The sequence below is a fragment of the Panthera tigris genome, chromosome D1, assembly GCF_018350195.1.
Source record: "Panthera tigris isolate Pti1 chromosome D1, P.tigris_Pti1_mat1.1, whole genome shotgun sequence".
Lineage (NCBI taxonomy): Eukaryota > Metazoa > Chordata > Mammalia > Carnivora > Felidae > Panthera > Panthera tigris.
The window spans coordinates 25670777-25695494 of NC_056669.1; the positions used below are offsets into that span (position 1 = coordinate 25670777).

General features: G+C 49.7%; 1 protein-coding gene across 1 annotated transcript in view; it reads left to right on the forward strand.

Annotated features, from left to right (window-relative positions):
* The window catches only part of KCNJ5 (potassium inwardly rectifying channel subfamily J member 5), a 29139-nt gene extending 19878 nt beyond the window's left edge, over window positions 1-9261 (forward strand). The window contains exons 2-3 of the mRNA XM_015537718.2: window positions 942-1880; window positions 4997-9261. Of these exons, the coding sequence (XP_015393204.1) occupies window positions 944-1880; window positions 4997-5319 (1260 nt within the window). The 5' untranslated portion in view covers window positions 942-943 and the 3' untranslated portion in view covers window positions 5320-9261. The remainder of the gene's footprint in view (window positions 1-941; window positions 1881-4996) is intronic.
* Window positions 9262-24718: the final 15457 nt, after the last annotated feature.

Below are 24718 nucleotides of genomic sequence, written 5' to 3' on the forward strand. Positions count from 1 at the left end.
ATATTACTAAGTGCTCAGGCAGCACTCCCCACTCAGATGGGAGGAGTGACCACATGGTGAATCTGACACCCACTGCCTTTTCCTTTTTGTCTGCTGCTGAGATCTGAGACAAAATGAAAGGAGACAGGGAGATAAAAAGAAAAAAACACAGACATTGGGCCCAGTGATCAAGAATCCAGATTATCAGCTCCCCTACATACATGTTTGGTGGCCCAGGTAGCACTTAATCACTTACTGCTTTGGGACTCTATTTTCTTATTTGTTTATTCATTTATCCAATAAGTACTTTTTGAGGATACAGTATGTTCTGGGCTAGCCTCTGGGTATTTGGAATGTATGAGGGAACAAAACAGACACAACTGTGCCCGTGCGGAGCTTACGTTCTAATGGGGGGGGAACTATTAGAAATAAATAGACGCTTAAGCAAACAGTGAGACCCCATGCTCCAACTCCAACCAGTTGTCGTGATAACAAGTGATGGTCCATGTGTAATGCATGGACTGTAGCAGGCACTTAATAAATTGTTGTGATTTTATTTTTTAAATTGCTCCCACATATATTTAAATCCCTTCAATATGATGTGCGGTTTGCACCTACATACTTACTCATCCAACAAACAACTATTCCTTCCTCCCTCCCTCCCACTTCCCTCGCTTACTCCCTTCCTTCCTTCCTTCCTTCCTTCCTTCCATCCTTCCTTCAGCAAGCAACTATTGAGCTGCTACTATATGCTAGAACCTGTAGTGGGCACCAGGGATACAAGCAAGTAATATAAGAAAACATGGTCCCTGCCCTTGACAACGCCACAGTAGGGTCTACTGTATACCAGATGAGGGGCCTTTGAGAACCCAGAAGCAAGGGTGACCTTGAAGGCCTGTGTTTCTGTGAATCAGAACAGTCCACTTCACTGATAATGTCTTTTTTAACTCCACGCATCCCAGCTATGGCTGGCGATTCTAGGAATGCTATGAACCAGGATATGGAGATTGGAGTCACTCCCAGGGACCCTAAGAAGATTCCCAAACAGGCCCGGGATTACATCCCCATTGCCACAGACCGCACCCGTCTGCTGGCAGAAGGCAAGAAGCCCCGCCAGCGCTACATGGAAAAGAGTGGCAAGTGCAACGTCCACCATGGCAACGTCCAAGAAACCTATCGGTACCTGAGCGACCTCTTCACCACCCTGGTGGACCTCAAATGGCGCTTCAACCTGCTTGTCTTCACGATGGTCTACACCATCACTTGGCTGTTCTTCGGTTTCATTTGGTGGCTGATTGCCTACATCCGAGGTGATCTGGACCACGTTGGTGACCAAGATTGGATTCCTTGTGTTGAAAACCTCAGTGGCTTTGTGTCTGCCTTCCTGTTCTCCATTGAGACTGAAACCACCATCGGGTATGGCTTTCGGGTGATCACAGAGAAGTGTCCAGAGGGGATCATACTCCTCTTGGTCCAGGCCATCCTTGGCTCCATCGTCAATGCATTCATGGTGGGGTGCATGTTTGTCAAGATCAGTCAGCCAAAGAAGAGAGCAGAGACCCTCATGTTTTCCAACAACGCGGTCATCTCCATGCGGGATGAGAAGCTCTGCCTCATGTTCCGGGTGGGGGACCTTCGCAACTCCCACATTGTGGAGGCCTCCATCCGCGCCAAACTCATCAAGTCCCGGCAGACCAAAGAAGGGGAGTTCATCCCCCTGAACCAGACGGACATTAACGTGGGCTTCGACACTGGGGATGACCGTCTCTTCCTGGTGTCTCCGCTCATCATCTCCCACGAGATAAATGAGAAGAGCCCTTTCTGGGAGATGTCTCGGGCCCAGCTGGATCAGGAGGAGTTTGAAGTCGTGGTCATTCTAGAAGGGATGGTGGAGGCAACAGGTAAGACACTTTATCTTCCTCAGCCACGGAACCTTCCAACGTGCCCGGGAGCTTAGGTCACCAGGACTAGAAGGTGGAGGTTGGTGCCTAAGAATCCTGGGATGGCACACTCAGCCAGCCCAGTCTCTAATGGTGTGACCTGAGGGGTGTATTCAAGAGGGAGTATTCAAGAGGGAGTAACAACAGCTAATGTTCACTGAACCCTCCGATTGCCCCACGCAGTTCTAAACTTTCAACATATCATATTGCCTTTAATGCCCTCCCACCTCCTGTGAGATGATGGTCCTTAAGTTACAGATAAAGAAACAGAGGCACAGACAGGCAGGCCATTGGTCTACTTTTTGTCCAAGAGCCAGTCAAAGAGCCAGGATGCCTGTGAAGGCAGGGGGCCTCAAAGCTGGCCCTCGCTTTCAGCAGGCCACGCTGCCCCACCCCATCCTGGAGCACATGTCTACCCAAACAGAGTTCTGTGACCAGAGAACTTGGAGAAATACAGTCAAACAGGGTGCCCTGGCTTCTTTACAGCAGGACTTGACGGTGTCTCCCCGTGCTGCGGGTCACTCTGCGGGAAGAGGCTCTGGTGTGGCATTTCCCAAACACAAGGATTCCCAAAGTCACAGGATCCTGTTTTGGGAGAGAAGCCCATGCCCCAGGGCCATGGGAGCAGCTCTTCTGGCTGGCCCCCCTCTGGAGAAGCCTGTCCATAAGCTTCCCTGTGGAAGGCCGGCTGAGTGAACATGGGGCAAGCCGAAAACAGCGTATCTACACCCCACGCAAACGCCCTCTTCGTGGCCAGTCTGGCACCTCCCTGCTCAGCTGTGAACCCTCACAGGCAGCTGGTAGCCTTTCCTCAAAGGCCAAGGCCTCTGTGCGAGCCCCCACTCCCACCACCCCTGCCACACCTCCTGGGGTGAGGAGCCCTCCGGCAGAACCCTGCACCCTGCTTCTTCTTTCTTTTCCTCTCCTTGCCTTCTTTTCTCCTCTTTTCACCCAGTAGACGGAGCACTCGGAGAAAACGCACTCAGGCTCGGAATGATAAGTAGTTTTCTAATTGTCGCAACAGCACCCCAGGCTCACTCCAGTCCTGTCTAGCAGACATTGATGCTGCATCGTGCAGCTTTGTGCAGACAGAAGGTGTTCATAGTCAGGTATTCCACTTACAGATCCAGAGTTTTGTCTGCCGCACCACACCGCCTCCCAGAATTTCAGCGGCCTGTCACAAAGATGGCCAAACAAGCCTTCCTCACCTTTGGGAAGCTGGTGGCTGGGTGGGAAACTCAGACGGGGCATTCACAAACCTTCCCATTTGGACGGAGCCTGGGGAAGCTGGCTGGGGGTGCAAACAGGCTCCAGGGACGGGCGTGGGGGGGGGGGGGCTACTCGGCCATCTGCTGGGGGCTGGAGCCTGGCCAGACAGCATATGGTGACAGCCGAGGGAGCCCCTGGGGCCAAGGACAGTCAGGACGCAGGAAGCCTGCAGCAGAGCAGGGGGAGGGGGGCTTGCAGGCCACACCGCCCTTGGTGCTGGGTTGGGGATCTGAACAGGGGCTGAGCTTCTGGAGGAGGAGCTCCACTCTGGGACCACAAAGGAGGGGCCAGGTCAGAGAGGTGGGGACACATTGGACAGTTATGCCCTACACTGCCCTCATGCCTTTGCTCCCACCTGCCATGGAGGGATCAGGTGTCGACCCAGCCGAACTGACTCTCCACCCCTCGGGTATCCTTCAGAGTCAGTGGCCTGCAGGTGACCTGCCCGACCTGGTTGACCTCCTCCCCTCCCATGAGCACAGGGAGTCCCCGGGAGACCAGGGGAGGACAGCTCCCACCCACACCTGTTCTCTCCGTGACTTTAACGTCTTAGCCGCCACACTCTCGGAGCCAGGCACGGGCCGTGGATTCAGGCGGGTTTTTGACTAGCACAGCTCTGCCACAACCAGCCTGCGTGAGTGTGGGCAAGTTGTTAACTTGTCAGCAAAGCGAGCGCCATCCGTCTCACAGGGTGGCCGGGGGGGATGAAGCGATTACACGGAGTGTCCTATGTACAGCACCGTGTCTGGCACCTAGAAGGGCATCTTTTCCTTCCAGATCAGGGACACAGGTGGGCTCTCTAGCTGCAGGGTGGCCCCCGCCATATCCCAAGGGGTGGGCCCCAGGAGATGCGGCCCAAAGGCCCCCGTGGACGTCCTGTACCACTGTCTTCTCCAAGGCCCCCTGAGCCTGCGGACATCTGGCCTGGGTCTAGGCTGGTCAGTGCCCAGCTCAGGCCTCTGCCCCTCTTCTGGGCCGTGACACGGGACGACAGAATGGAAAGGCCCGGCCCAGGCAGCACCCCGGGAGCAGAGAGCGGGCTGCAAGCCCACGGTGTGTGGGGTGCACTGGGGGTACCCAGCACTGGAGGACAAATGGGTGGGAAGCAGCCTTTCACTTGGGTTAGGTGTGCATGAGACCCCGTGAGCTGGAGAGGGCTTCTCCTTCAGTTAAGAGCGCAAGCCACCGGAAGATTCAATATCAGAAAGCTGCTTTCCTGTGACCCCAAACACAGAGGCTTCCTCATCCATAAACAAAGCTGCTCTCCTCCCTGGAGAAAAAGCAATACCTAAAAATAACATAAGCATGCAAGGGCTGAGCAGACAGGGAATGGAGGCATTGGAGCATGCCACAGTTGAGGAACCAAGGTGTGTGTGTGTGTGCGTGAGAGAGAGAGAGAGAGAGAGAGAGAGAGAGGCTTCTGCCCATATGTGTCTACCCCCAAACAATCCCTGTGTCCTACATGCCTGTCAGTCTCTCAACATTCACTCACTCTGTATTTATCTTTGTTCAGACGTTTTTCCTGCCTCTTTTGTAGCTCAGTCTTCTAGACCTTAATGCATGTCACTGGCTCTGTCTGTTCCAGCATTTTCTGCCCCAGTCTCTAGGAACCTACTCCAGAATCTTGCAAGTTGGCTTCTACTTTTCTGCCTCTACCCACCCCGGGGAGCTCCCCCAAGGCGAGGGCTGTGCCTTCTTCAGCTTTACTTCTCCAACGTGCTCAGCACAAGTAGAGGTGCACAAATGCTGGCTGGACGATGGAAGATGGATGTGGCTAGTCCTCACACCTGTGCCCTCTGTCCCCCCAGGTATGACTTGCCAGGCACGGAGCTCCTACATGGATACAGAGGTGCTCTGGGGCCACCGATTCACACCAGTCCTCACCTTGGAAAAGGGCTTCTACGAGGTGGACTACAACACCTTCCACGACACCTACGAGACCAACACGCCCAGCTGCTGTGCCAAGGAGCTGGCAGAAATGAGGCGGGAAGGCCGGCTCCTCCAGTATCTCCCTAGCCCACCCCTGCCGGGGGGCTGTGCTGAAACGGAGCTCGATACAGAGGCCGAGCAGGAGGGAGAGGACGGGCCCGAGGGCCTGGGTGGGTCCCGGGAGAACACGGGTTCGGTGTGAGGACGGTACTGTCCCCACGACCTCCCCTCGCTGGCCTCTAGGGGCACAGCACCTGCCACAGAGCGGGGGAGGAGGAGGAATGATGTGACTGCGCTGTTTGGGGGGCCCCGGGGCCATCAAGGCTCCATGGGGAGGAACAGTATGTCCAGTCCCGGCATCTCCCAGCTCAGGCCTTCCTGAGTAGGGGGCCTGTGGCCTGGGCCCCTGTGGCAATGCTGCCTCTTCCCTCCCGGCCTCTGCCAGCCCTGGCGGCAGGATGGGTTTCCCCACGATGATAGTTACAGAGGGCCCTCTGTCTTCACACACACTTCTCTCTGCCGGCTGGCCGGGATCACCCCGCTCTTTGGATCTCACAGACCACCCAGCAGCTCCCCTCCAAGGGCCAGCACCCCTCGCCCCTCATCCCTACCACCCTGAGGCTTGTTGTGGATTCTGGGCGGGGAGATTCTGCCCCCCTGGAAGCTCACACCCCTGGTCCTGGGCTAGGCTCACAGACCTCATGGGTTAAGGTCCATCCACGTCATGCAGGCGATTCCTTCCAACTCCCAGAGCAGTGTCCACCTTCTGAAAGCTACGGAGGACAAGGTCCTTGATGGTCTGTCCTCCTCTGTGTTTCCTCTGCTGTTTTCTGCGTGCCACATGTAGCCTCCCAGATACCTGGTCTCCTGGAAGTAACTCTCAGAAGCTGGCCTGGGCCACCCAGCGCACCCACGAGCTCATGTACAGCTGTCACGGGACACTTCCTGGCCATTCCCCATCGTACTGTGCCCCAGAGCTCCCACCCAAGACAGAACCCAGTGGCTGGTTCTTTTCTCGCACTTTTGGCCCAAGAATCACAAAGTACCTATCACCTTCGCTGTAGTTTTCTTTCACGGTCTCAGCCTGTGGTGAGATCCAGGGAGAGAGTGAGTGGAGTTTCCAGCGCAAGATGAGCCAGTCAGGACTGAAACCAGGAGGGGGGAGGAAAACCAGAGAGGCAAGCAATTAAAATTTTAAAATGAGAATCAGCACCAAGCACTGCCAAGACACTCTTACCTCAGGCTCAGCGCCCTTACCTGAGGGGAGGCAGTTGTGAAGCACAAAGAGGGGGAACCCAGGAGGCCTCACCTTCCAGCCCAGCTGAGAAGCCCCTGGGCCTCCTTCCTGTAGGCTGGGCCCAGAGAGCAGGAATGAGGCCCAGGGGGCAGACGGGAAGGGAAGGAAACGTGGGGCGAGGGCAATCAGTGGGAGAATCAGGGAGCCGGGGAACCTGAAGAGAGAAAAGAGCAGAGAAGGGTCTTCAAAAGGACAACTTCCGGAGGTTTTCTTTTCCAGTTTAGTGGCACAGGAAGAGGGCGGGCAGACGGGGCAGATGGTCAGGTCCATGAAGCACAGCTGACACGTGTCGAGGCAGACAGGCTCCTGAGAGGCTGCCCTGGACCTGGAGAGAGATTTCAAATGCTCCCTGGCTGCAGAATTATGATTTTCACAGCCCTCAGCTGCCCTTTGAGAATGGAAGCACATTTCTGCCCGCTCTGAGGCACCTTCCCTGGAAGAGAGAGGAGCGCCATGGTGAGGCAGAAAGTTAAGGCGGAACAAAGGGAACAACTTCTGGGCTCTCAGGCCCACATCCCCTCAGGCTGGGCTGGTGTGAGAAGAGGAGGCAGGCAGCCTGGATGGGGAACTGCCTCTTGTGGGGCCGCCATACTCAGAGGAAGGGGATTCTTGTGCTTGGGTATGTGGACTCCATCTTGAGAGCAGGCATAGGGACAGGGCCGGCAAGGGGTTGGGGGGGGGGGCGGTCTTCCTGCCAGGGGCATGGCGCCGAATCCAGGTTCCAGGCATTTTTCTGTGGTGAGGCAGGTCTTGGAGGGAATGGGGGAATACACTAGAATCCTGCCCCCACGGAAAGGGGAAGCACCCCAGCGGGGAACTGCATGCTATCAGGAATCTAAGGCATGCAGTCCGTTACTAAGATGGGATGTCTTGACTCTCGGGTGGGCTCCAGGCCTCACCCCAGGCCTGTCAGGTCCAGGGCTTGCACAGCGGGGCTATTTCCTCAACCCCCCTTGCCAGACCTAAACCTGGCCTTAGTCAATACCCATCAGTGCCTGCGTGTTAGAGCCCTCGGTGAGGCAGCTAAGAAGGGGGCACTGCAGGTGAAGCTAACGCTGCAGCTGGACTGGAGGGGCCCGCTTCACACCTGCCTCCATCTCCAATTCTAAAACCTCCCGCACCGGGCCGAGTGAGCCACTCTCCAGCTGGCTAACTCTGCCGTGGCCTCCATGAACCCGGGCCGTATCATGTCTCAGCCAACTACAGAAACCGTCGAGGCTGCAGAAGCCAATGAGATCAATGCGGTCCTCTTCCAAAGCTCCCCGATTAGTCAGATACCAATCCCAGTGTGCATATTCGCTGCCTTCTCTCATGAAGATTCAATTGCAGGAAGACTGACTGCCCTTCATATCTCAAGGAAATCCTTCTTCGTGACCACTCGGTACACCTAAGAAACATTCTTCAAATCATTTTCTGGAAGTTCTCGTGTAAGCGTGCACTTACTAAATGTCGAGTCTGGTGGGGGCCAGACCTTCAGTGGATCACTTTATAAACGTTGCACCTGCACACCAGCCATGTGTGGATCACAGCCCTTAGCTACACGGCTCCGAGCCCGCCCATCACTTCTGAAGGGCCACACAGCTGAGTTAAGCCAGTTAGTCAGGCACGCCCACTGGTAATTCCCATAGGCCTCAGCACCTCCCAAATCCCAAAGCGGTATCCCACAGGTCAGACCCTGAGGCATTGGGAGCTAACTTCTTGCCTTAGCTTCCATGACCTTCCTTTCTGAAATCACCCCTTATAAGGGAGGAGCCCCTGAGAACTCAGAGGAAGCTACGTTCCCACTAATTCTCCTCTCCCCATGAATCTGACACCTGATAGGTGTGGACAGCATTGCCCATTGACCCTGTTCTCAGGCCAGGTAGAATGGGTGTTGCCCGTGACCGTTCCCTGCAGATGCCACCCTTGTGCAGTCAAAGCCCACTTCCTGTCATTCCCTTCCGCTGTCTTAAGATCCTGGCCTGAGCAGTTGACCTGGCTGGAGGAGAAGAAGCCCTTGTCTTGCCTGGCAAGAGCCCTCCTTGCTCACCACCTATAACAACCGGGCACCTAGTTTCACCTTATTTATCCTGTGCCCTGCTTTCCAGCCTGCCTCAACCATGTGTCTCATGTGAATTGAGAGCCACAGAAACTTGAAATTTTTGTACTGAAATTGCCAAAAGCAAAAACAAAACAAAACACACACAAAAACCATCTGCCTGTTATCTTCTAAGAATATGCCCTGAACGCATCTCTGCACATACACCATTTACTGAGCACCTACTACGCGCCCAGTGGATGAGGCACTTCACCTGGATGATCACACTTCATTTGCAAACACTGTAGAGAAGCTCTTAGTAACCCCTTGTTACCAATGAGACAAGTGAGGTACTGACAGGTTAATTAGTTTGCTCAAGGCCACAGATAATGATAGGCAGGGGCCTCTAAGCCAAGCCCTCCCAAATACAGAGAGGCCATCATGGTGCGCCTCACCCCCCTCCAGGGCGACTCCTGAGCTGGGGCCACGGCAACAGGAGCGTCCCACCTCTTCAGATCACCACTTTTCTGTGCTGTGCTGTAGACCGTCCGCTTCCATCCACCAGCATCGTTCTCCTGTGGCAGGATAATTGGGAGACACCTTTTTCTGATGCCTAGAGAATTAATGAGCTGTGAAAAGAGACTAGACGGGGAATTATTGCTTTCTGGAAGAAGCCACTTAATTCTGCTCGGCTTGTTTTTTGCTAACAACATCTCCTTAAACTGCTGTGTCAAATCTCTTTCCCCCTGTGTAAGATTTGTCAATCTTCTTATTAAAGAGAACACCATTGCACAGCTAAAAATTCATCCAATAAAGTGGATTTGATCTTACAGAGCACTCTTTCCCATTTTAAATAGATGGCCACTGGTTTCCCATTCAAAGTGACTGCCGGTTTAAGCAAACTTGTCCTCTTGTTCTCATCAGTCTAAAAATGCAGCGTCAGTATCTAGCCCAGCATTGAGGTGAGAATGTGGGCACAGGTGGGGAGGGCACTGGATTGAGGAGAGCCAGACCAGGACTCAGGGCTGAGCCTGTAGACAAAGTGCAGAGCAGGGAACCTAAGCAGCGTGGGTTCTCAGATCATTCATTCCCTCTCCCCAAATAATCGTCACACCTGCTTTAATGTTAAATATTCAGACTCTGCATTACCTGAATAATGAGCATCTTTTATAATATCCGCTTTAGGGGCATCTGAGTGGCTCGGTCTGTTAAGTGTTCAACTTCGTCTCAGGTCATGATCTCATGATGTGTGAGTTCGAGTCCAGCGTCGGGCTCTGTGCTGACACCTCAGAGCCTGGAACCTGCTTCAGATTCTGTGTCTCCCTCTCTCTCTGCCCCTCCCCTGCTCGCTCTCTCTCTCTCTCTCTCAAAAATAAATAAACATTAAAAGAAAAATAAGAGAACAAGAAGCAATATGTTCACTTGTGAAAGGCAATGCAGTCCTGGTATATGTGGGAGCTTCTCCCATGTCTGGTTCAGTGGCCGGCCCATGATTAACCAGCTACGTCTTAGTCTGTCCAGGCTGCTATACCAAAAATAATAAAGACTGAGGCTTAAATAACAAACATTTATTTCTACCATTCTGGAGTCTAGAAGGTCCAAGATCAAGGCTCTGCCAGATTTGGGGTGTCCCGCGAGGGTCCCATGTCCTAGTTCATAGATGCCTAATCACCTTCAAAGGCCCACCTCCTAACATGATGGCGTCAGGGGTTAGGATTTCAACATGTGAATTTTGGAAGGGACACAAACATTCGCTCTATAGCAAGGTATAAGAAGATCAGTGCGTGTGACCTAGGCCGAGGCAAGAGTGGGGCCTCTACATCAGCACAGGGCCAAAGCACCTGCCAATGTGGAGGGTGACATTGCCTTCGTGGTGGTGAGGGAAAATAAAAACCATGTGCAAAGGTCAGGGCACTCTGAGAATGGCTGCCTGTTTGCCTGCAGGAATGCCTCCCGGCTGGGGATTACACTACCCATACTGTTCAGTATCAGAAGGGAGACACAAGGTCCGGGGGGGAATTGGACCCCTCAATGGGCAATTTGCCATCCAAGCCTAGATGTCCATCTGGGGAAGGAGAACCATACACCCATTGCAGGGAAAAAGCAAAAATCTGAATGTTGCCCTAGGAAGACCCACTTTGGCCCAGAAGGTCTAGTCGTGGTTTGTGCTAGGCGAAAGACCAACATGTGCCACATGTGTCCCTGACCATCCCTTTAGACCCTGTTAGATCCCAGCCATAAGGCATGTTGACTTCTCTCTGGCAAATAAGTGTTCAGGGAGGAGTTTCGGAAACAGGAACGTTGTTTGTTCTCTAAGAGGCTACTTACTTTTACTCAGAAGCTGCTACTAAAGTAACCTTGATTTCTCCCCAAATTACAGGGAGGAATTAATGAGAATTTTGGCGCACCAGCGTGTGCTTTGAGCTTCCCTCTTTACCAAGTGGCAATAGCGTAGGTGGAAAAATCTAGGGCGGAGCGGGATAAGGCTGCTGGTAGTAAGAAAGGAGGTGACATACACGCTGAATGTCATTGTCACGTTCCCAATCACGTCTTAAATAGACCTGTTCATGGGAGACACTGCAGTCAGACCTGGGGGATTTGAACCCTTGCATGGCAACTGCTTTGTCCCCTAACCCGCAGGAGCGCTCAGCCATGGTCATTCAGGCATTCACCCGCCACCTGTTCCCCTCACAGAGGTCCGCTGGGTGTGCACATGGAGACAGGAAAGAGAGGAAGGGTGTTAGTGGGACCCAGATTGCTCCCCGATGGGTAGAAGCATGGGTGTCCAAGCCACCCCCACTCTCTTTCCTTTTCAGATTAATCTTCAGACTAGAATTCTGCCCAATGCACACACCCCATCTTCAGGGCCCTCACAGTCTTTTCATATGCAAGGAGAAAATCCTGAGAGTGGGGCGGGAGGGATCTGTTCCTCTTTCTGTGGGTCCCAGAATCCCAGTGGGGCCACGTTGGCAGGAGAGCCTGGACCTTACTCCTGACCATCCCTTCCCTCCAGGCTCGGTGGAGTGCTGTTAGCCATTTCGACCGCCGTCTCGTTGCAGAAAACACGGGGCTGACTCTGCACAATGTCCAAAGGGTCTCTCACTTTCCATCGTTTCGATTTGCCTACACATCCTGTCACGCAACAAAAATTTATGGAGCACCTTCTGTGTGTCAGGAGCAGGAACAGGCACCATGGATTCAGCAGCAGTCAAGACGGACCTGATCCTCTACCCCGGGGAACTTACCATCTGGTAGGGAGCAGAAGAGAGACAGAAAGGGACACAAACAAAAGAAAGACTTAGCTTGCGGTAAGGAAAGAGCAAACTGAAGTCAAGCACAGCGCAGGTGCACCTGGGGAAGGATGCAGGGACCCACCTCCGAGGAGGCATCCTGGAGCTGAGACTTGCATATGAGGAGGAATGAATTCATCAGGCAAAGTGGTGGGAGTGTCTGATTCTGGACAGAGGTTAGAGCATGTGTGTGAGTCCTGGAGTGGAAGAATCTGAGGGCAAAGACCAGGGAGGCTGTGGCACCGTGGGGGGGAGGGGGGGGAGGCAGACGTCAGACCCTGCCGGCTGGGAGACAGGGCTGTGAGCGTGGGCTTTATTCCAAGGACAGTGGAGAAGTGCAGAAAGGGTTTTGTCAGAGGGGCCACCCGACAGGAAGCGATTCTATTTCGAGATGGCGTGGGCTCAGTTGTGTGGGCTTTCGTTCCCCAGCGGGGCCTCAGGTTACCAGCCACAAGGGGCCGCTTTCTGAGCTGCTCCGTCTGGCTGTACTCAAAAGCCACAGCTGACTTGAAACACTTTATAAACATTTCCAGGTTGTAAATTCTGTGCTATTTCTGAGCCGTTCCGAACAAATTCATTCCAAATATTATTGCACATCCCCTGCGTGTGAGATGCTGATCGGATCGGGTCAGGGCCCCTTAATGCCACAAGCCACGCCCATGTCCACCTGCTGCATTTGCCACCTATGCTGGTTTTCAAGCCGAGTTCCGGCTACTTAAGAATATCGAGAAAGCCTTCCTACTGTATAGCACTGACCTTGACAGCTCATTGCACATTCACTTCAAGTAGATGGCAGGCTCTTTTCATTGCAACACTGCCAGGCAGCATCTGGAAGAGAAAACTGGTCGCTTTTCAAAGGCTTTAACGTTTTCGCTTTAGAAAAAGGAAATTTCATTCTGTAAGGCACTATGCGTGTGTATGACATGTGTATAACATCTTGAAAATTGGTATTGCTTTGTGTGACACTCAAAGAAATCCAGTGCTCCTGCTGCTCCCAACCCCCTTGCCCCTTTATGACCTCTCTTCCCACCTTCAATCATGGACCCTTTGACTCTTTTGCTCCCACCCCGCCTCCCCCGCCCACTCCACCTTCCACTGCAAGATGCCTTGTTGCTAGCCAAAGGTTCCCTGCACACACTCTTCCAAGGATATTGGCCCCCAGCCAGGTTCAACTTACCATTTTCTTCCCCCTCTGTATATGAAAATAAGATCGCTTTTAAAAACAAAACAAGGGGAGCCTGGGTGGCTCAGTTGGTGAAGCATCCAACTTAGGCTCAGATCACGATCCCACAATTCATAGGTTTGAGCCCCACATGGGCTCTCTGCAGTCAGCACAGAGCCCGCTTCAGATCCTCTGTCCACCCCCCCCCCACTGCCATACCTCCCCAGCTCATTCTCTCTCTCTCAGAAATAAACAGTTAACAAAACAAAACAAAAAACAAAATTCACAACATTTTTAAGTGGAAGGGTTCAGTGGAAGGATTTTTACAGAGGAATTAGGTTGTTCCGGAAGTCATTCTAGGCCATCCCTTTAGGCCAGGCTTAACTTGTAATCACTCACTCACATATTCAGCAAATTTCAGTGAGCAACCTTCTGTGTTCTGAACATCCTGCCAGGAGCTGGGGGAAGAGAATCGAATAAGACACGGCCCCTGCCCATTGGGAGCCCGCAGCCAAGTTGGACAAGGGTTTCAAACTGATGGCTCTGATTTGTCTCATTGACCAACCATCTTAATCTGCGTTATAGACACAGACAAATGCCCATGTTGTTGGTTACCAGAGGACCAGATAAAAATACAAGGATATTTTCATTAAAAAATTAGTGAACGAAAAGTCTCAAAATGCAGGTTTTGTCTATAAAGTCAATGATTTGCCATCAAATCAGTAGTAACAATTTATACGTTTAAGATACACCATTAAAAGACAATGACAATTCCAGGCAAAACCTTCAGACCTTCCACTTTCAACTCATTTGCAAACTCTTCGGCTTAATCTATGGAAAATGGGTCAACCAGCAAATAGTTATTCCAGTTTCCAGGATTTTTTTCATGCTACACCTTAAAAAAAAAAAAAAAAAAAAAAAAAAGGACCACAGCTATTCATCACGGACTTGGAAAATTCTGCCCATCCTGACCCTGACAGGGCCCTGCAGGTCCCCCACGGCCCTCTCCTGTCCATGCAGGTGACCAGGGGGAGGCAGCATTTTCCAACTGGAAACTTGGTCCACAGAGGGAGATTCTGCGGAAGCTGCACTCCGGGCCTCCCATACACCCATCCCCGACCCACCACTGAGCGAACCTCAGCAGAGCGCCCTTGCCAGGGGGTGGGGACACGGTGGCCCTGGCACTGGACTTGGGATGGGAGTTTCAGCAACTGGCAAAAGAGATGTCTCTTGTCTTGGAGGAGCTTAGATTCCAGTGGGGAGGCAAGCATTGATGAAGTAAATTCACACATCGTGCAAACTTAGGCTTTGGCCAGCCGTGTCAATGAGAGTTACATGAGGCAATGCAAAATCTACGAAGCACAGAACAGCAGATCTTACCTGGTCTGGAGTCGTGGCATTTGAGCTGAGGTCTGAAGCACGAGAGGGCTTAGTCAGGAGACGGGGTGAAGAAAACCCTCCCAGTGTGGGCACTGCGGGCGAGGGAGAATGATGTTCTGGACGACAGAGAAATAGCCAGGCTGAGGGGGAAAGTTCTGGAGGCGGGGGTTGGAGGACAGTAGGGTGCCAGGGCTACTTCGGTGGCACAGATTTTGACTCTTAGCTTAAGAGCAATGGGGCACCATCAAAAGATGTGCAGTTTTTAGAATACCTCTTTGGTTAAGAGTAGAGAATGGATGGGACGCTTGAGTGGCTCCGTCGGTTGCACGTCCGACTCCGGCTCGGGTCCCGGTCTCGTGGTTCGTGAGTTCGAGCCCCCGCGTCAGGCTCTGTGCCGACAGTGCAGAGCCTGGAGCCTGTTTCGGGGTTCTGTGTCCCCCTCTTTCTCTGTTCCTCCACTGCTCATGCTCTGTGTCTCTCTCAAAAATAAATAAGCATTAATAAAAACAAAAGATTTTCTCTCTCTCTCTCCAACCCCCTCTCCTCACTCTCTAAATAAATAAATAAAGAGTAGGCAATGGATTGGAAAGGGCCAGAGAATGCTTTGGGGAAGCTAGTTGGGTGAGAAATGTTGGTAACTTGGACTAAGGAGGTAGCAGTGGAGTTGAGGAGATGTAGGCGGGTTTGGGAAAATGCAAGACGAGTTATTAGCAGAATGATGGGATCCTGGGGGTGTCACGGAGGACATTCAGCCCTCTGGCTTGCAGAAGCAGACAGACAGCTGGGTCATCCCCTGAGCCTCGATGCACTGGAGCAGAGGCCAGTTTTGGTGGTGGGGGTAGAGAGGAGACTGGTACTGGTGTGGTTTCACCAAATCTCTGCATTTGCATGGTTGCCTGTGAGGTATGTCCGAGGACACTCAGTAACCATTTGAACATAGAAGTCTGGGGCTCAGAGACTGAGAACAGGAAAAGTTCTGAGTTTGAGCGTCATCAGCGGACAAGTGGAAGATGGAGGTGAGTCTGCAGATGAGATCCTCCTTGAAGAAAGCATGGAGGGCGAAGCAGGGACAGGACTGCTTCTTCATCTGGTAGGCAGGCTGGATAGGAGGGGCCTGCGAAGGGGCTCACAAAGGCCCCCCTGCCTTCCAGGACTCTGCAGGGTGCTACGTTCGGGAGACCCTCCCAGAGACAAGCACAACGACTTCTCCTAGAGCCTCTGGGATCCCGAGGAGATGCCGAACGAGGAGCCCATGGAAGAGTCATGAGGTGAAAACAGCAGGACTGGGCAGCTCGAGGCAGCACTCACTGACCTGCCCCAAGCAGAGCACACCCTTCAAAGTCCCCCTGCACCAGCCGGCTCGCTTCCAAGCACCCCAGCCCCAAGATGGCCAAACAAGAGGGCCCATCCTCAAACAAGAGGGTTCGAGGGTTTCCCTCCAATAACCATCTCCTCTACCTCCTGAATGTGGCCTATTTTTCTCTCCTCACATGCCACATGATCTACATTGCTCTGAATCTCTCTCCTAATTAGTTCTTTTGACTTTGTAGCTTCGCGCTGTCTTTTGACTTCCACTGCCCATCTAAACGCCTTACGTTCACTTTTGAAGCATTCTTTAAAGTTGATGTCATCTTGTTGGTTTCTATTGGGATGTCTGACATGTAGCTAGCTTAAAAGAGTGAATTTCCATATTCTCCTTACAGATTTGCATTTTCATATCCGTTGGAGGAAAGGCAGTCGGCTCCTATGACACAGCTGGTGGGCAGAAAGGTATACGGAATGAAGCCACTGGCTTCTTGTCAATGTGAGGTCCCAGGGAGGAAAACTTAAGAAATTACCCAAGGGAGGAGAACTTTGTCACTAGTTAATAGAGTTGATGCCTCCATGACTGCCCCTCACGTCACCCCATCCCCATGTAATCGATAGAATCTGTGCCTGGGATAGACTCTTCTGAAAGATAATCCAGAAGCAGCCACCTCAGCTGCAATTCCAACGAAATGTCCCGGATGTTTCCACTCTATTCATTTTACTCACTTAAAGATGGTCTTCGTGTGTCATGAGTTAGTGCCTTTCATTCATTTGCAGGGTGTTTATCCAGCCCAACTGTTTCATTCTTAGGAAGCTATGCTTCAAGTTTCCACAGCAGACTCCTTCAGCCAAGACTCATGAAAAAAATCCAAAATATGGTAATGTTTTCACTCACACGTTTACATCACAAATATACAAGATACACCCCTCCAGGATCCGCACTGAGCATTAATTCATAATTCTGGGTTTTAGTTCCAGTAAGTTTTCTGGCCTTTTCTCTCTCTCTTCTTCTGGAACACCTATGCACTTGATGTCATGATATTCTTTTTTCTTCTTTTTCAGTTGAAGTGTAATTACCATAGAGCGTTATATTAGTTTCAGGTGTACAAGATAGTGATTCAACAATTCTCTTTTTTTAATTTTATTTTTTATTTTTTAAAGTGATTCAACAATTCTGTACATTACTCAGCGCTCATCATGATAAGTGTGGTCTGAATCCCCTTTACCTGTTTCACCCCATTTCCTCACCCACCTCCTCTCTAGCAACCACCAGTTTGTTCTCTGTATTTAAGAGTCTTTTGGGGGGGGGTTTCGCTCTTTTATTCTTTGTTTGTTCGTTTGTTTTGTTTCTTAAATTCCACATATGAGTGAAATCACATGGTATTTGTCTTTCTCTGACTTATTTCACTTAGTATTACACCCTATAGGCCCATCCTTGTTGTCGCAAATGGCAAGATATCATTCTTTTTTATGGCTGAGTAATATTCCATTATATATACATATTTTTTCCCCACACCTTCTTTATCCATTCATCTATGGATGGACACTTGGGTTGCTTCCATATCTCCACATCTTTGGGTAAATAAATACCCAGTAGAGGAATTACTGGATCATATAGTAATCCCATTTTTAATTCTTGGGGGGAAACTCCATACTGTTTCCACAGTGGCTATCTCTTTACTGACCTTTGAATTGGTCATAATAACCGTGGCCTTACCCACTAATTTACAACAAGAGTTATAAATTGAAAACCATGTGCAAACTTTAATGTCTCACAATCGAAGTTTCACCATCATCTTCACCATTATCTACCCCACACAGGTAAAGAGCAAAAAGTGCTAGTGCAAGAAGTAACTCCACCTGAAAGTGGAGTATCCATACCACCTTGGAAAGAGAAGAGCCCCTCGGTCAGAAAGACCCAGGTTCAACCTCTGAGTCTCTTTTTCTGCTGTAGAACAGTGATAACTACCTCATGGAATGTCATAAAATTAAATGGGATTTCATGGGAAGGCCCCATTCAAGGTGGCATCTCTGTAAATATGGCCTCCTCTCCCTTTAGGTCGGGGGCCATGTGCAGAGAAAGAAACTTTCTTTTTCCACCCTCCTCTCCCCTCAGATCCACCTCCCACCTTCAGCCAGCCACTGATGAAAATGTCCCAGCCTGTTCTACCTTTCCCTCAAGTCCTTCTTGTCCCCTCTTTGCTTCACCTTTCCAGTGTTTTCCACCTAATTACAGGACTTCCAAGAACCTCTTGGGCCAAGCTAAATAGACATCTTCTCCTGCACCTTGACAGCCCTGTTCTTGGAGCCATTCCTCCAAGCATGACATTCTCCCTGAGGGAGAGGATCCTCCAGCCTCTCTCATCGTGCTTCCCCCTCCTTCCTATAGCTTACCTCAGGCTCTCATTCATTCGTTTATTCTGCAGTGATTTACCTTCTGTGATGCACCTTCTGTGAACCTGGTCATCTCTGTGCCCCGCACTGTGCAAGGTCCTCGCTCCAGGTTTCACAGTACGTATTTGAGCAAAATCCAGTCATTTTTCATGTGCTCTATGTACAGATAGCTGGACAGCAGGCTCGTCTTGGCTAATAGGTGACTCCTGTGCACAGGAGGACAGATGAGAGAAAGGGAGTCAGGGGTCACGTGTCAGAAGTCATTGAGAGGCCAGGGTTCCACCAGGTCGCTCTGATCTTTTTGCCTGCTCAGCTGTCACCATCTGTTGACCATGGTTGAGAGACGGGGACCCTGCCCTACTACACAGACAGGAAGGACAGATCAACTGGGCATATGGTGCAGCCGCAGAACTGGAAACTCAGCTCTGGTCCAACGGGGGGTGGCCAGGAGCAACATAGCGGCCTGGCTCTGGGAACACAGTGCACCTCTGGGGCAAGGGAGATGGGAAGATGGCACACAGGGCTGCTGCAGCACTGGGGGCCTGGACTCTTTTGAATTGACTATGGCCACTGATATGAGCATAAGGAATTGGGAAAGACCACACTGGGCTCACAGAGCTCTGATATGGTCCTGGTGCAGATGGCCTCTGGTTGCCCATTGCAGGTCCATTCTGGTGCTAACATCTCCTGTGGTTCTCGTCAACCATAGGAGTCAACCTGGCCCCTTTAGGCCATTGGCATTGTCCCAGGGGAAGCCAAGAACTCAAGTATATCCTAACTTCTGCCATTAACAAAAACCCAATCTCATTCTGGTTGCTCATCGTGCCCTCCAATCAAGCCCTGGATCCATAGCTTGCCCCGTGTCCTAGTGCCCGTTAGCCTCCTCTGCAAAGGTAGATAATGATTTCTCTTGGTGACACAGCCAGCCACAGGAATGCAATTGGCTGACAGCCACCAGCAGCGGGTGACTTTGGGCTCTGCCTCAGCCTTCAAAAGCCATTTGTCTTTTACTCTCTATTAATCACATGTCTAACTACGTCTTAGCATATTCTTCCTGGAAGACCCAAATGACTCACAATTGACCCACCAATGGAAGCTGGAGAATTTACATACCAACTCTTCCCTCCTCAGTTGAGGGTTGCCCTGGAGTTTTTAAATCCCTCAAATTTCAGGGTTGAGCTGCCTTGAACACCGGCTGAGCAAGCTCTCACTGCACGGAGAAAAAGCTCTCAGGTGCGTGAGGTGAGAACCTGTCAGCAGGATTGGGGACTGTCCACTGCCCCTGTGGGAAACTGAAAGGTAGGCCAAAGGGGTGGCATGCGACCCCAACATCATCTTCTATGAAGAACACCAAACTTGCACTTCTCGAACCCGGGTATTTACATTCCCAGAAGCACATGGTGGTCATGACAGGAGGGCCCCACGGGCATTATGAGCTTGGAGCATCAGTTTTGTGTGTGTGCATTTTGTGGGGAAGCATGATTTCTATTTTTAGCAAATGGATATTAGAGCTTGGAATGCAGACTCCACATGAGTTTTTAAAAGACAACGTGAAATGTCAGAAAAATGCCATGCTTGACATTGGCTGCTTTGCGTAACCTCCTGGACCTCCTTCACTCAAGTGGAAAAGATTGACAAGCAGAGCTGTGGGCCACTTGGAGCCACTGAAGGGCTTTAAGAAAGTGAGACAGCCAGATTGGTGGCTCCGTGGGGGAAGCCAGCAGCAGGGAGGTTGGGGTGCTTGGGGGATTACTGAGATCCCAGTGGGCACAGCACATGCCAGGGCACCACAGGCGCAGCAGATGAACAGAAACCCTCGTTCTGGGGTGCAGGGGGGAGGTACCTGAAAACTAATTCTACAATTAATGTCGAATTCGCATTTTGATATCTGCTCTGAACACAGTGCCCCCCCAGAGAACAAGAACTAGGTAAAGGTTTAGCAGGAAAATGTCCTAGACATAGGGAAGGGCTTGGGAAAAAGCCAGGAAGAGGGCATGAGCTTGGAGTGTGGGAGGAAGTGACAGGGCCCACGGGTGAAGGGTGAATGGGGTGGGGAGAAGATGACGTGGCATGTGCCTGGTGGGGTTTTCAGGAGTCAGTCCAGGCGGGCCCCCAGGCCACGGGAAGGACTCTGGTCTGCAGCAAAAAGAGGCTACTGGCAGGTTTTAAATAGAGCAGCTGCAAAATGATATTTGCAATTTTCTAAAAGATCAATTTAGCTGCGATGTGGAGAATAAGATGGAAGAAGGTCAGGGACAGATGCGGGGAAACTGGTTAGAAGTGAGTTACTAGTCCGGGGAAGGGATGCTGGCAGCTTGGGCTAGGAGAGTAGAAGTAGATAGATGGTAGGTAGATACATGAGAGAGAGAGAGAGAGAGAGAGAGAGAGAGAGAGAATAGATAGATGATGGTAGATAGATGGTAGATAAATAGATAGTAGATAGATAATAGATGATGGTAGATAGATGGTAGATAGATAGATAGAAGATAATAGATAGATAATAGATACATATAGATGATAGATAAATGGTAGATGATAGAGTGATAGATAAATGATAGATGATATATATATATATATAGATAGATAGATAGAGAGAGATAATAGATAATAGAGAATAGATAGATAGATAATGATAGATAGATGATAGATAGATAGGTGATGGTAAATAGATAGATATATAGATAATAGATGATGGTAGATAGATGGCAGATAGATATAGATGATAAATGGTAGATAGATAGTAGAGATATAGATAGTAGATAGATAATAGATAGATAATAAATAGATGGTAAATAGATATATAAATAATAGATGATGGTACATAGATGGTAGATAGATAGATAGATAGATAGATAGATAGATAGATAATAGATAGAGAGATAATAGATCATGGTAAATAGATAGATATATAGATAATAGATGATGGTAGATAGATGGTAGATAGATAAATAGTAAATAGATAATAGATAGATACATAGATAGTAAATAGATAATAGATAGATAGATACATATAAATGATAGATAAGTAGTAGATGATAGATGATAGATAGATATAGATGATAGATATATGATAGGTGATAGATAGATAGATAGATAGATGATGGTAGATAGACGGTAGATAGATAGTAGATAGATAATAGATAAATAGATAGATAGATAGATAGATAGATAATAGATAGATGATGGTAAATAGATATATAGATAATAGATGATGGTAGATGATTGATAGATAGATATAGTAGACAGATAGATAAATAATAGATAATAGACATAGATGATAGATAAATGGTAGATGATAGATAGATAGATAGATAGATGATAGATGATAGAGAGATAGATAGATAAATGATAGATGATAGATAGATAGATATAAATAATCAGGGATCTCCAGAGAAACAGAACTTGTAAGATAGATATAGATATATGTATATGTGAATGTGTGTGTATGCATGTATACATTATATATAATATGTTGTATTTTATACATATATAAAAGAGAGAAAGAGAGAGATTTAGTATAGGATTTGTCTCACCCAACTACGGAGATGGAGAGGTCCCACAGTGTGCCATCTGCATGCTAAAGACCCAGGAAAGCCAGTGGTCTAATTTAGTCTGAGTCCAAACACTTGCAAACAGGGGGAGCCAGTGGTATAAATCCCAGTCTGAAAGCAGGAGGAAATGAGATGAGATGTTCAGCTCAACAGTGAGGTAGGAAAAAGAGGGGCAAATACCTCCTTCTTCTGCGTTTTGTTCCATTCAGGCCAGCCATGGATTGGATGATGCCCCCCACCCACATTGGAGAAGGCAACCTACTTTATGAAGTCCACTGATTCAAATGCTAACTTCACACCCAGAAACAACGTGTCCTCTGAGCCAGTCGAGTTGACACACAAAATTCACTGGTGACTTTCAAGAGGGAAAGTGAACAGGACCTGGTAATAGAAAAAGAATGAGGGAAGTGGACAGAGTATGTAAAGGGATATAAAGACTGAACCCCTTGTTTCGGGCTTGGGCAACTGGATGTACAGTGATCCCATTGACGAAGACAAAGCTAGTGGAGAATGATCAGGATCGGAAAAAGAATGAGTTTTCTTTTTCACGTGTTGCACGTGAAGGGCCCATGATACGTGCAAGTGGGATGTGCTGGGTGGGAAAGAAGCCTGGATGGGACAGTCAGAAAGGGGACAAACCAGTAGTACCTGTCTGGGACCCCTGGGGACAAAGGCAAGGGCACTTCAACAAGAAGCGAGTGGTGAATACGGTCATGTGCTGCTAAGAACCAGACAATAGTAAAGACTGACACAGTGTCCCTTAGCAAGAGCTGTCACGGGAGACTGTGTGTGCAGAGGGAGGCCAGCTTGGAGGGACCGAGGGGCATGTGAGGCAGAAGACCTAGGCACACCTCCTTCTGGACTATTGGCTTTGAAGTGGAGAAGCAGGGTGGTGGGTGTCTGGAGGGACACTCTGTTAGAGCTTCGACTGTGCACTGTCATTTGAGGACACTGGAGGCTTAGCATGGTGAAATGCTGGTAGGAAATGCCTCCCAGAGAAGAGACAGCAGCAGGTGCACGACAGGGCTGGGGGCATCAGCAAATGATCCCCAAGAAAACGGGAGCAGTGGGATCCGGAGCATGCTGACAAGACCACAGTGGAGAACCCCTGCTCTGTGGGACGTTCCGCCCCTCCCTTGTTGTCCCCAGTGCCTTTCTTCTCCCTTCCCTTTGCTCTTTTAAAGTCCTATTTATTCTCAGGCGCCGGGGGGCTCAGTTGGTTGAGCGTCCGATGCTTGGCTCAGGTCATGATCCCACAGTTTCATGAGTTCAAATCCCACATTGGGCTCTACGCTGGCATCGCAGAGGCTGCTTGGGATTCTCTCTCTCCCTCTCTCTCTGCCCCTCCCCAACTCGCACTGTCCCTGTCCCTCTCAAAATAAATATATAACTTTAAGGTTCTACTTATCCTTCATTACCCAGATGAAGTCAACACCCCTTTTTCCTTCTTAGCCAAACCAAGCCTCCGTGTTCCTTGTCCCCCCCCGAATGCGCAGTCTTTGTAGCACTCACTGCTCACACCAAATGATGACCCGTGTCCTCTAGATGTGCCATCTAGTCAATCAAGGTGACATCTTCTTTCTTTTAATGTGCCTCCCTCAGCACCAGCGCTGGCCTGACGTGAAAGAGAAAAGGGCTTTTACTACAAAGTTATCTCTATCAGGAGTCAGGGTGAGGACAGAGACCTTCCAGCAGCCCTGTGCTCACAGGACTTCAACCCTTGAGTGAACGCTCAGAGACAGACAGATGTCCTGCTAACGAGGTTCACATTTCTCCCAAGGATGGCAGGTCTGAGCTACTGGCAATTAACAAAAGGTGCAAAATGAGAGTGTAAGAGGGTGGATGTAGGAGAGCCTGGGGTGTTGACAGCATCCCTGGTTCCTGTGTGTCCTGTCCTCCTGTCCTCCCTGTCCTCATCAGACGTGTCAAACTAAGAGAGGAGATAATCTCAGAAGCAATTAGAAGGCGCTAAGAACTGATGAGATGTGAACACCACAGAGTGGGCATGTCCACCCCGAGCAGGAATTAATCAGTTGCTCAGTAAAAATAGCAGGGGAGAGGACTGGCAGGACCACCCAGAGCCCTGGGGTGGGGGGCCAGCCCCAGCAATGTGGACACAGGCAGGTCACACTTTCAAGTGACTTGTTTATCACATCTGTCTTCAGAAGGCTGGGGGATGGTTAGGATAGAGAGTTAATTTTTAAAAGTTAATATATGTAAAGTGCTTTGAACAGTGCCTGAAATACACTACACCTAAGTCAAATACAATAAAACAATAACAACAACGATTATTCGGATCCTTGACAAGCAAGAGCTAATGACAAATGAAGCTGGATTTGAGTAATGCATCCACTAGTTGGCCAGAGATAGCTACTAGTAAATCATTTAAATTCTGATTTTTGTTTCTTCACTTGAGAAATAAAGATATTCCTGCCTAATGTGCAGGGTTGTTGGGGGGATAGTAGAAGATACAATTGTAGGGTCTAGCCCAGACCATCAGAAATTCACAGTGGAGTGGGGGTGGTCTCCCCAAGGCAAGAATGGAACACCTTTACTCCAGGTATCTTCTCCATAAGTCACTATGATGGTGAATTTTTGTGACAACTTAGTTGGGCCAAGATGCCCAGATATTTGGCCAAACATTATTTTGGATGTTTCTGTGACAGTATTTTGAATGGGATGAACATTTAAGTTAGTAGACTTTGAGTAAAGCAGATTGCCCGCCATAGTGTGGGTGGGACTCACCTAGTCAGTTGAACACCTGCCTAGAACAAAAGATTGACCTCCCCTGAGCATGAAGGAATTCTGCAGCAAACGGTCTACAGATTTGAACTGCGACACTAGCTCCCTCTTGAGTGTCCAGCCTGCTAACCTATTCTGTAGGTTTTGGACTGCCAATCATATAATTACAGGAGTCAATTCTTTTTATATATGTAGTACTTATCCTCTCATCTCTGTTTCTCTGGAGAACTCTCACCAGTGAAGACACAAAACTCCCTCTGATTGTTAGCGTAATGCAAAATGAGGCAACGTACCCACGCAACACTGAAAACCCAGCTAACACATCTGGCTTGATGGCTAAGGAGAAGGAAATGAGATGATCACATATCTAGAATCTGCAGTTCTGGTCTGCATGACGGAACTTCTATTCTGATCATAATTGAACCCACACTGATGATCACACTGGCAAACCTTTAAGCAC